The sequence below is a fragment of the Phyllobates terribilis genome, unplaced genomic scaffold (assembly GCF_046119375.1).
Source record: "Phyllobates terribilis strain yellow unplaced genomic scaffold, ASM4611937v1 Scaffold_231__1_contigs__length_3143052, whole genome shotgun sequence".
Classification (NCBI taxonomy): domain Eukaryota; kingdom Metazoa; phylum Chordata; class Amphibia; order Anura; family Dendrobatidae; genus Phyllobates; species Phyllobates terribilis.
In genome coordinates, this window is record NW_027362991.1 from 142,748 (window position 1) to 155,639 (window position 12,892).

The 12,892-nt window shown below is 41.0% G+C and overlaps 1 protein-coding gene across 1 annotated transcript in view; it reads right to left on the reverse strand.

Annotated features, from left to right (window-relative positions):
- Positions 1–12,892, reverse strand: part of LOC141215206 (pyruvate carboxylase, mitochondrial-like) — a gene marked incomplete at its 3' end in the record, with an annotated part of 171,211 nt that overhangs the window by 120,135 nt on the left and 38,184 nt on the right. The window contains exon 2 of the mRNA XM_073665505.1: positions 11,916–12,132. Within this exon, the coding sequence (XP_073521606.1) occupies positions 11,916–12,132 (217 nt within the window). The remainder of the gene's footprint in view (positions 1–11,915; positions 12,133–12,892) is intronic.

Here is a 12,892-nt window from a genome sequence, read left to right on the forward strand (position 1 = left end):
TTACTTTACTCCTGGCTGTTCATTTTTATAAAATCCCTGTTTTCCCTGCTGCAGATCTAACAGTTCTCCGAATGCTGAGCCCTGTATAAACCCGCCCACAACACCACCACACAGAAATCTGCCAATCAGTGCTGGGGGTGGGGTTGTACCACATTGCACCTAGTGATAATCTCCTGCTGATAAAACTGTGCTTTTATTAAAACTATACTATCAGCCCAGTAAATGAAACATCACTGGAATCAGGGTATCTGGCCCTACATTATCCTGCTTTCAGATTAGGTGGCAAAAACCTGGTGACAGATTTCCTTTAAGAAACAGTTTCTCCTCATATCATAAGAATAAAAGAGGTAACAAAGATAAGAGCTAACTACTCTATATATTTACTGCGCTGTGGGCCTTGTACACACGTCTGAAATGCAGTAAAGTTTACATGCCATTTTATTTTAATTATGAGAATTTATTCCAATATTAAAGGGGACCTGTCACTTAACATACAAATGTAATTTTTTTACACGCTATAAATTCCGCTGTTCTCCTGAATTTGGCTTTGTTTTTCTTTTGCTCCTGCTCCTCTCCGATCCTGAGATATGACCCTTCAATTTCTGCATGTAAATCGAGTGTTTTAAGCTAAATGGGCGTGGTCATCAAAAATACACCCACCGAGAATTGAGAACCACGCCCACTTCACTGAAAAAGATTAGATTTAGATTCAAGTAAGAAGAGGCCATATCTCAGGAACGGAGAGGCGCAGGAGCAAAAGAAAAACAACGTCGGATTCAGGAGAACAGCGGCATTTAAACCAGGTAATATATATATACAGTACAGCCCAAAAGTTTGGACACACCTTCTCATTTAAAGATTTTTCTGTATTTTCATGACTATGAAAATTGTACATTCACACTGAAGGCATCAAAACTATGAATTAACACATGTGGAATTATATAGTTAACAAAAAAGTGTGAAACAACTGAAAATATGTCTTATATTCTAGGTTCTTCAAAGTAACCACCTTTTGCTTTGATGACTGCTTTGCACACTCTTGGCATTCTCTTGATGAGCTTCAAGAGGTAGTCACCGGAAATGATTTTCACTTCACAGGTGTGCCCTGTCAGGTTTAATAAGTGGGATTTCTTGCCTTATAAATGGGGTTGGGACCATCAGTTGTGTTGTGCAGAAGTCTGGAGGATACACAGCTGATAGTCCTACTGAATAGACTGTTAGAATTTGTATTATGGCAAGAAAAAAGCAGCTAAGTAAAGAAAAATGAGTGGCCATCATTACTTTAAGAAATGAAGGTCAGTCAGTGCGAAAAATTGGGAAAACTTTGAAAGTGTCCCCAAGTGCAGTTGCAAAAAACATCAAGCGCTACAAAGAAACTGGCTCACATGAGGACCGCCCCAGGAAAGGAAGACCAAGAGTCACCTCTGCTTCTGAGGATAAGTTTATCCGAGTCACCAGCCTCAGAAATCGCAGGTTAACAGCAGCTCAGATTAGAGACCAGGTCAATGCCACACAGAGTTCTAGCCGCAGACACATCTCTTCAACAACTGTTAAGAGGAGACTTTGAGCAGCAGGCTTTCATGGTAAAATAGCTGCTAGGAAACCACTGCTAAGGACAGGCAACAAGCAGAAGAGGCTTGTTTGGGCTAAAGAACACAAGGAATGGACATTAGACCAGTGGAAATCTGTGCTTTGGTCTGATGAGTCCAAATTTGAGATCTTTGGTTCCAACCACCGTGTCTTTGTGCGACGCAGAAAAGGTGAACGGATGGACTCTACATGCCTGGTTCCCACCGTGAAGGATGGAGGAGGAGGTGTGATGGTGTGGGGGTGCTTTGCTGGTGACACTGTTGGGGATTTATTCAAAATTGAAGGCATACTGAACCAGCATGGCTACCACAACATCTTGCAGCGGCATGCTATTCCATCCGGTTTGCGTTTAGTTGGACCATCATTTATTTTTCAACAATGAAATCCATTTTTTCCTATCGACATAAATGAGTTTGAGGTTTCTGTCCAGTATATGTTTTTTAATGAATGGAGTGATGCACAACTGAAGCGGGACCGAAAAAACAACAACAACACAAGTGTGAACAGAGTCGGAAACCGGATTGGAGTAAAAGCAAGAGTTATGTCATTTTTAAGAATTTCCAATAGGGACCAATAGGGAAAAAGTCTACGCAAAACTTGTAGTAAGGAGCACTTATGCTGCCACCCCTTCCCCCAACATGTGAAAAAAAAACCTGACCACAGGAAGGTAGTCACTTCTGATAAGGGCTGTAATTTAGCTTGGCAAGTGGGTTACAGGTCTCTTTGTACTCCTTCATGCCCAAAGTTCTGGCATGTACTGTACGTGGTAGAGCAAATCAACCAATGACCGTCTCCTTCCTACATGTTGGCTGGCACATATAATAGCTCATCTGTTCCAGCTGACAAGCGGTATCTGCTTAGACATCAGCCCTTTTCTGCTGTCAGACGCTGATCTGAGAGCAGCACGTGGTGAAGACAACAGAAGGATTGAGCAATCTTGAAAATACAAGCAATTTGAAACTGGCTTTCAGTTCGGATCTTCCATATTTTTCCCCAAAATCCTGTTACAGTTTATTATCTGGTGAATTTTAAGTTGTAAAATGTCATTTAGCAAAAATCTTACAACTATAACAAAAGTTTCTAAAAGTTTGAATTTTGCTGGAAAAAAAAGAAAAATTGCGCTCCTTCGCAAGCGAGTAAAGATGACCCAAGGGGCAAATGACCGTCCCAAGTGTTCTCCTGGTTTCAAAGCAAAAATGAAAAATGATCTGGTTTTGTCTATCTATGTAGTTTTAGGTAACACAGGGAAGACACTGCAGCTATATAACAGCTATAACAACTCGACGGCTCCATAACATGTAGAAGTGACACAGTACGTACCGTGGGACGGGCTCCTCTGTGGTCTACTCAGGGTTTAGGAGAAATTCTGCTGACTTTATACACATGGAGTCAAACAACGAGTTCTACTACATGGGAGATAAGTATTTGTACTTTGTGCCCCAGGGAAGCAAACACATTTCAGCATGGATCCAGTGGGCTTGTCTTACAAGAGGAGTGGCACGGGAAAGTGATTGCCCTATGTCCTTTTCTGATAACTCACTTTGTGATACAACATGTACTCTACACCCAGTGGCGTAACTTGAAGCTCATGGACCCCAATGCAAAAGTTCCAACGGACCCCCAAATATTGCAAGGCTTCAATAGTATTGGTCTTTTCATATAGGCTAAAGAGACTTTTTGGTCCCCTTAAGCTCCAGGGCCTGGGTGCGATTGCAACCATTGCAATTATTCCAGTTATGCCCCTGTGTATACCTACTTATACCCAATATTCATCCTGTATTAAGATTTATCAAAAATGGCCAATAGGACTAAAATATACAACCAGAAACAAAAAAAGGAAACCCAAAAAATAGACTTTGTAGAGTCTGATTGATGAGGGTCTGATCACGACGACACAAGGTTGACAACCTCCTGTTTAGTTTATTTCTAGACTCCAGAGAAAAATTATCAAATTTTTCACCAACACATGTCCAACCTTTATGTCCCCAAAACACCACCCGCCAACTCCCCCCCCCCAAGATAGTGCTCTTGAATCATTACTCCAGGCTCTTCACTGACTTAAAATAATTTATTATAACAAATTTGAAGCTGAGAGGACACTTAAGTCATGATGACCATTCAGCTTTGAATGTAAGTAAGGGCTCGTCCACATGTCCACTTTTCTCGTATTAGTGCTATCCGTTGGTTTTCATGGATAACCCTCGTACATATTCTATGGGGCTGTGCACAAGTCCGATTTTCTCCTTGGACAGAGAGGTCCAGGGAAAATATCGGAGACATGTCCGACTTTGATCTGAGGGGCGGATCAAAATCAGCAAAGCAAGTCTGTAGGTCGGTGAAAAAAAATCGGACAGCGCATGGATGACATCCGAGTGCGGTCCGATTTTCACATACTGTGACAAAGGAGTTGGTGGAGAAACTTTTTTTTTTTTCTTTCCACGTATGAGAAAAACTGATGCAACTCTGATCAAACTCTGATCAGAATAGTCAGTCTGTTTTTCTTGTACGTCAAAAATACTGACGTCTCACTGAGCCCTAGGGGAGTTCAATTCCTGAAAAGTCAGAGATATTGAAAATGATGGGAAATTGAAAGTTAAAAAAGTTAAAAAGAACCTGTCAGTCTGTTCCTGACCGATACTGTAGCGGTTTCTATCATGACTCCTTTATTCTGAAAAATATACTTTTATATTGCAGCTTTGCATATGCTGATGAGACAGCGCTAGCCCAGCGGGGCGTCACTTGCCCCCTAGACTTGTGCTTTCTCAGATCCTCTAATCACACCTCCCCAGATTGACCATCTCCATCTAATCCCCATGATGGTAGGATTGGTGGAAATCTTGTGTATGCACATGACGTGATGGCAGTCTTACCATAAGTGCTTGTGCACATGGCCGACTTTCTTCGACAAGTGCTATGATGGTTTTCTTGGATAGCACTCATAACGATGATATTCTATGCGGTTGTGCACATGTCCAATTTTTTTAGCGGACCGAGTAGTCCCTGGAAAAAATTGGAGACATGTCAGATTTTGATCCAAGCGTCCAATCAAAATCGGCAATGCAAGTTTATGGGTCCATGAAAAAGATGACATCTGAGTGCCATCCGATTTTCACGAACTAACAGAATGAAGAAGGTGGAGAAAGTTTTCTTTTTTTTTGTCTTTCTCTCTGCGTTCGAAAAAAACTGATGCCACTCTGATCAAAGTCTGATCGGAATAATCAGATCATTTTTTTCGGATGTGGAGAAAAAAAGTCGAGTGCTCCTACCCTAACGGGAAGTTTATTGTGGATGCAATGTAATATGTTGTTTTAAAGAGAACTGGTCGGGTTTCCCATCGTTATTAAACCATCACAATTACGTTTTAATACCTTATTTCTGCATTAAAATAATGCTTTTGATGTTCCATATAAATGTACATATTAAGTTATATACTTCCCCTAAAACAATAGATGATCAATGGGACGTCTCCTCACCCAGACTGCTTAAAGAGGTTCTCCACTACTTTTACAATGATAATCTATCCTTAGGATAGGTCATCAATGTCTGATTGGCCGGGGTCCGACACCCGGTACCACCGCCAATCAGCTGTTATTGGTGCCGGCAGCCGCCAGCCAAAAGTGCTCACTTGCCGAGCTGCTCTGTCTTCTAATAGTGGCCTCCGCAGGGTACTATACATCCTTCTCCTATTGATTTGAATAGGAGGCGGATGAGTAGTACCAAGCCTTGGTCACTACCAGAAGAATAAGAGCTGATTGGTGTTGTCGGACCCTGGCCGATCAAACATTGATGACCATCAATGGAAAAGTAGTGAACAACCTCTTTAAGCATCAGTTACTTCAATCATTCACCTCTGTTTATGTCGATCACATTGTTCTCCCAGAGATAAGCCATCGTCCGACATGTTACCCGGTGGCTTTCTCATAAAGAACTCAGGAGCTAGACCGAGCGAGCGCTCCTGTGTATGGGAGAGTCGGCTGAGACGGCTGCCGGCCGAATGGCCAGCCAAAGCATCGTTCCTCTGACAGCCATCTAATGTGTATGGCCGGCCATACTGCATTAATTATTGAGTCTTTTTATGGCCTAAAATGTCTTCGAGCGGAGAAAAACCACTTGAGTTATGTACCTTGTTTCTTCAAATTACTACAAGAGATAAAGCTTAAATTGACCTAGTTTTTATGACCCCATAATAGTGACCTCAATGTCCCTATGCAAATAACATCCTTTCTTGTAAACTGGTTATGCAACTTTAAATACGTACGTTCTCAAACCATCGGTGCAAGACCTGCCGGCTCTACTAGAAGGACTACCGGGAACACAGGTCACAGGGGGCAGCAGCCTATATGTGACTCTGCTCTTGAAAATTTTTTTACAACTTGCCATTTTGATCATAACAAGTGTTTTTCTCTCAAGTTTTACCTTTACTCCAGCAGAGAACACAGATAAAAGAAAAGCAGAACAATATTATTCGGAGCAGTGACACAAATGCAGTTGCTGTAAAGAAGAGGTTCACCCATGACAATGATTTCTTGCCTGTGAAGATTTATTTGCGCAGATAACTCACCCCCTCCAGAATATTTCCTACAGTCCTTGTCCTTGAAGGAATGGCACCAGAACAGAATGTAAAAAAGTGTGAATTTACTTAGACATCTCTTCTTTCCTATAGTCTGAGCTGATGCAGGTACACACGTGGTCATCTCCTCCGCCTGCCGTGAGTGGGAACAGGTGCCAATATCAAAGCGAATATTCTCTACAAGGGTGAGGCCTGACTGCAGCCGAAAATCATAGTTTCTACCAAGTAATTGTATATTAAATAATTTGAAATCGGCATGACCACTGTTCACACCACAACTGGGGTTTGGCCTCTCCGCGTGGTCTTACCCAAAGAGTCCAACCTCATCCGCTTAACACTGTGTATTTTTAAAGGATCCAGATGACAAATGGGACATTATATTGGTTTATTGAGTTGGTAAAAAAATTGTTTTTTGCTGCACAAAATACAGAAAAGAAAAATTACGTATGTAAAGTCACACGTTCTTGTAGTCTTTTTAGCCGTATACACTGCGGGTTTAATAAGTATTGAACACGTCATCAATTTTCTAAGTAAATATATTTCTAAAGGTGCTATTGACATGAAATTCTCATCCAATGTCGGTAACAACCCATCCAATTCACAACCATTCATGTCCATAAAATAAGTTATGTTCAATAATGAGAAATGACACAGGGGAAAGTAATGAACACTGTTACTTTTGTTTATTTCATACAAAAGCCTTTGCTGGTGATGAAGCTTTAAGACGTCTCCTGTATGGAGAAACTAGTCGCAGGCATTGCTCAGGTGGGATTTTGGCCCATTCTTCCACACTCTTCGCATACTGAAGGTCCCATGGGCTCCTTCTATAAACTCTCAGCTTTAGTTCCTTCCATAAATTTTCTATTGGATTCAGGTCCGGTGATCGGCTTGGCCATTGTAGCAGCTTTATTTTCTTTCTCTGAAACCAACTGAAAGTTTCCTTGGATGTGTTGTGTTATTCTGCTGTATTTGAGTATCTTCTGTAATTGACCCCAGCTTGTCGTCTTACTACCCTCTCGCCTGACGATTCTGCCTTCGTTTCTGAATTTCCTGGTTTTTGACACGGCTTTCCTGATCTTTCATTGCCTGTCTGCCCTACTGGCCTGCAATTCGGCAGCTCTGTCATATGCTGAAAAACAGCCCCATATGTTCAAACTTCACTGTTGGTATTTTGTTTTTAGGGTGATATGCAGTGTTCACCATGAAAGACTCCATTGCTGAACATTGATGCCATAATACACAATATGTTTGGCACCAAAACGCCCTGCATATCACCCCCAAAACACTATACATACAGTGTTTGGAGGAGGGAATATCATGGTGCGGGGCTGTTTTTCAGTATACGGCAGTGGCAAACTTCATGTGATTGAAGGAAGGATGAATGGACAAATGTACTGAGACATTCTTGATAAAAATTTGCTGCCATCTACCGGGATGATGAAGATGAAATGAGGGTGGACATTTCAGCAAGACAATAATCCCAAACACACAGACAAGGAAACTCTTAATTGATTTCAGAGAAAGAAAATAAAGCTGCTAAAATGGCCCAGCTCATCACCTTACCTGAAGCTAATAGAAAAGGTATGGAAAGAACTAAAGCTCAGAGTTCATAGAAGGAGCCCACGGGACCTTCAGGATGTGAAGAGTGTTTGTATGGAAGAATTGTGCAAAAACACACCTGAGCAATGCCTGCGACTAGTTTCTCCAGCTGTCTGTCATCACCAACAAAGGCTTTTGTACGAAGTATTAATTAAATTTCAGTAAGCGTGTTCAATACTTTTTCCTTGTGTCATTTCTCATTATTACACATGATATATGGACATCTATGGTTTGATTTCTTTGCCTGTGTGGATTGGATGGGTTGTTACCGACATCTGGTGAGAATTTCATGTCAATAGCACCTTTAGAAATATATTTACTTAGAAAATTGGTGACGTGTTCAATACTTATTTCACCCGCGATATAAGCATTGATGTAACATGGCATCTCAAGAGTGGGAAAAAGCATAGCGCAACACAGAATGCCTAAACTTTGCTACAAAATCTGATGAATAATATCAAATAAATGAAGTCAGGTAACACCAGGATGCAGCTCGATAAATCCTGGCAGTAGGGACTTGATCCTTTACTGTCCATAACTCAGTGGGCTTGATAAGACTACCAATAAGCAATAGGCAATTGTACACTTAAGCTGGCCATACATATCAGATGGCTCTTTGCCAAACAATGCGTTGGCTTATCGTTTGGCCAACAGCCATCTCAGCCAACTCTTCTATACACAGGAGCGATCATTCGGCCCAGTGGTCCTGTGTTCTCTATGTGGAAGCCCCTGGCTGACATGTGGACTGGCACCTTATCTCTGGAAGAGCAATGCGATCAGCAGTCCGAAATCGGACATCTCTCCCAACGATCAGTTGGCTGGCGCCGCCAAACACATTGGACCATCGGGCGAACCAGTCGATATGGATCTCATTCACCCTTTTCGATGATGTTATGGTCATCAGGAAGGCTGTATAGCTCTGCAACTCGGAAAAGCTTGAAAGCCTGGTCACAACAAGTGGAAGATCCCAAACAGAAAAAAGAGATTTTACCACCTAAGCTTCATCTACTTTAGTACTGTGACAAAATGCTTGACTAGAAACTCCTATGTCCAGAAGCATCACGTAAAAGGCAGAGAACACTTAGACCTTCACTCTTCCATTTCTCAATGCCATCCCGGAGAAACTGCAAGTTTTCCTTCAGCACTTGCTCTGTTGGGATAACATTACTGGCCTCTTGAAGGTAACCAATATCTTAGATCTCAGCAAAGTGTAATCGTTTCTTAAGGTCCCCATACCCAATAGAAAGCTGTTGGCCAAACAATCCGTCTGCCTACAGCTATCTTCTGCGACTCCCCCATGTACAGAAATGCCTCCAGAGGAGGTTTGCATGGCCTATAAGTCTCCTTACACTGGCATGTCAGGCATGTCACACTCCACAAGGAGAGTGGTTACCCCTTAAACCTCAGCTCAGACAAGCACTTCTGTGTTATGTTTCTGGTAGTGAATGGACAAAATGGTGTTGAGTTCAGAAGCCACTCAAAAAGCTCTCATACACATTAGAAGAAAGTTGGCGAACTCTCCGATATTGATGGGATCGGAAAACAGTCTAATGTCTATGGGGCCTCCCAACTGAAAGATCATGTTGAGAGAGATAAGAGTCAGGCAGTTTTAATTTTAATGTCCAACTCTTTTGTTTGACAAGAGATAAAAGCTCTCCCCATTGAAAACCCATGAATGCTTGGCCGAGACAAAGGGACATTTTTATGGGGGAATTTTGAGATTTTATTGACTGTTGATTGAGCATCGGTAGCCAACTATTCTATGTGTTTAGACCACTCTGGCAGCAAATTTTACTTTTCTTGGTCGTCTGCATTGACATCACTATGCAATAAGTTTGTCACAAAGAAAGCTGTCTCTCTACTGCTGAATAGCCCAGTGCCCTAGGAGGTAGCTACTCTACAAGTCATTGTCTGACCTTTTACCAAGCCTTGCCAAATGACTTGTACTGTTTAGCCAAACCAGAGTCTTCTCCAGAAGGAAAAGACACCCATAGCAAACAGTCTGGCATACAGGTTTCCATATTTAAGCTTGGAGGTTCCCACAGTACCACCCTAGGAGAAAGGTCATCTACAGGACACCACATTTAGTACAACCAATCCACGATGGGAATATTGTTGTGGAATTACCTGAAAAACTCATCATTTGAGCCTACACCAAAAATGAATGATCCTATTAATTTCTATGTAAAAATAACTTGCTTGTTCATATGTTCAGGCTCTTGATCGTCTTTAAAACACTTCAGGCTTTCAAAACCGCCAAGTGTCTAAAAGAAGAGACGTCCATTCTTCAGGTGATAGAGGTCAATGGGAAAGCTTAAAAAGATGCCCAGAAGAAGCCTGGGAGTTTATTTTGCACGTTCGGTAAGCATTTCCGCTGCAAAAAAAAAATACCCCATCATTTACTTCATTGCTTTATGGATTTAATAAAAGGTCCAGAAAATGCCCCAAAAATGCTGAAAAAATTAGCAAAAAAAACCAACACTTTAGGAACGACCAAAAAAAAAACTATGAAAAACACCAAAAAAAAAGGAATCACTCCTGAAGTATCTTCTGTTTGAAAAAGTGGATGTTTTTGATTGCCGGAAAAAAAGATGCAGTGTGAACATACCCTTATTCTACTCACTAGCACCATAAAGGACCATATGGAAAATACCATAATGGAGTAAGCGTTTAGTCATGGTGCCATTTTTGTGGCATGTGTATTAAAATTTCTGTCCAAGTGCTCCATGGAACTAGAGAATAAATATCTTATTGGAAAATTAGTGGATGACCTCTGCTACTCAACCTCAAGGTCAATGTGAACCCCCTATGTCGTATAAGAACACTTTCCCTTTTAATATCTCGATGAGGAGACGCAGGGAACAACATGGACAAAACGTACATACTATGCAGAGGTAGTATTACACATATAACAGCGGAGCTGGATGAGAAGGGTTTTATTTAACAAAGAAATATATTATATTACCTTCATCCTCATATCATTTACTACAGAAATAATAATGCCGACCCCATAATAGATCATTTATTACTGCTTTGCTCACATACAAATTTTATCTTGTAACCTTTTTTTGCAACATTGTAATTTTAACCTTTTGGCGTTTACGTTACTTATTCACACACAATGACTAAATAATTATGTATTATTAGGATTTTTACAGTTTTTAGGTGAATACGATAAAGACTATTCAAAAAGTATAAAAGGTATATTATTCTGTGCGTCTCCAACCTTGTATTCACTAGCAATTTTGTAAACTATTAAATGATTGCTGGTTGGAAAAAAAAGTCATTTCAAGTATCTTCATCGTTTATATTTGTTGCAAATGTATGCATTTTCATAGTGCCGTGTGTAATGCATTGTACATTTACTCATACGTTTGCTATTATTTTTAAGTTATCTTGTGTATTAGACCTGACGATAATTAATAGCATCGCTCAGAAACATAACAATTATTAATAGTTCTTTAGCCTTATTTATAGAAAAAGATGTTTGGCTCAACAAGATCTGAACACTGTATTGAAACATTGAGAGTATGGGAATTCTCATGTCTGGGCACAATGGTGGGGAGCAGAAAGGCTCAGACAGGGAAAGACCTGTACTCCGTATGAATATATTGCACTGATCTTACTGAGCAGCAGCTGAAAGGAGCTTCTAAAGGAGCAAATTTCACATTTTTACTTAGGTCTTTACATACCTAAGAGCTGCCTAATTGTTTTCATCAGAAGTTATGAAATATTACATAATACTGTTCCACTATTATAGATAGATACCACCCATGTTATCACAGAGGAAACAGTATTACTATGTTTGTATCAGCCTTGTGTTCCATTTGACAGCACCATTATTTACACTTATCACTAATAAAGGTAAAAGAGTAATTAAATTATTTTTTTATTTAAAGGGGTTGTCTCCGACCTTAGGTTACAAATCTGCAGTCATTCTATGTGACTACAGACTTGTAAATCCTCACTGCGCGCGTACTGCACTCTGTGAGGATTCTCCAGTAGCAGCATTGGGAGCGTGCGGTCATGTGACCACAAGTATGTGATTTGCATACTTCTAGGCACATTCTGACTAGACTTGTCTCACTCAATACAATAGAGAGGCCGCGAACGTCTAGATAGAATTTGACTGCACCTATGGAAATCGGATACTTACCGTCAAGTGCCCGCCGCTCACAGGGCTGCAACGTGGCGTGGGGAGGTAGCTGTGGATGAGGTACCCATCTCTTGCACCATGGCACGTTACATGAAGGTGAGTGTCCCGGCTGGGTGAGTCAACTTGTGCTATGGGGGCGCTACGCCTATGAAGGCCATATTTAACCGGTGACTTTTGTTGGCTAGGACCAACAGAAGACTTCAATGAGGGAAACCACCTGTCAAAAATAAACTTTTTACTAAACGAGAACTTGTTATGGAACATACAGTGGGTACGGAAAGTATTCAGACCCCTTTAAATTTTTCACTCTTTATTTCATTGCAGCCATTTGGTAAATTCTAAAAAGTTCATTTTTTCTCATTAAAGTACACTCTGCACCCCTTGACTGGAAAAAACAGAAATGTAGAAATTTTTGAAAATTTATTAAAAAGAAAAACTGAAATATCACATGGTCATAAGTATTCAGACCCTTTGCTTAGACACTCATATTTAAGTCACATGCTGTCCATTTCCTTGTGATCCCCCTTTAGATGGTTCTACTTCTTCATTGGAGTCCAGCTGTGTTTAATTAAACAGATAGGACTTGATTTGGAAAGGCACACACCTGTCTATATAAGACCTCACAGCTCACAGTGCATGTCAGACCGAATGAGAATCATGAGCTTAAAGGAACTGCCCAAGGAGCTCAGAGACAGAATTGTGGCAAGGCACAGATCTGGCCAAGGTTATAAAAGAATTTCTGCATAACTCAAGGTTCCTAAGAGCACAGTGGCCTCCAAAATCTTTAAATGGAAGAAGTTTGAAACCACCAGAAGTCTTCCTAGACCTGGCCGTCCAGCCAAACTGAGCAATCGTGGGAGAAGAGCCTTGGTGAGAGAGATAAAGAAGAACCCCAAGTTCACTGTGGCTGAGCTCCAGAGATGCAGTAGGGAGATGGGAGAAAGTTCCACAAAGTCAACTATCATTGCAGCCCTCCA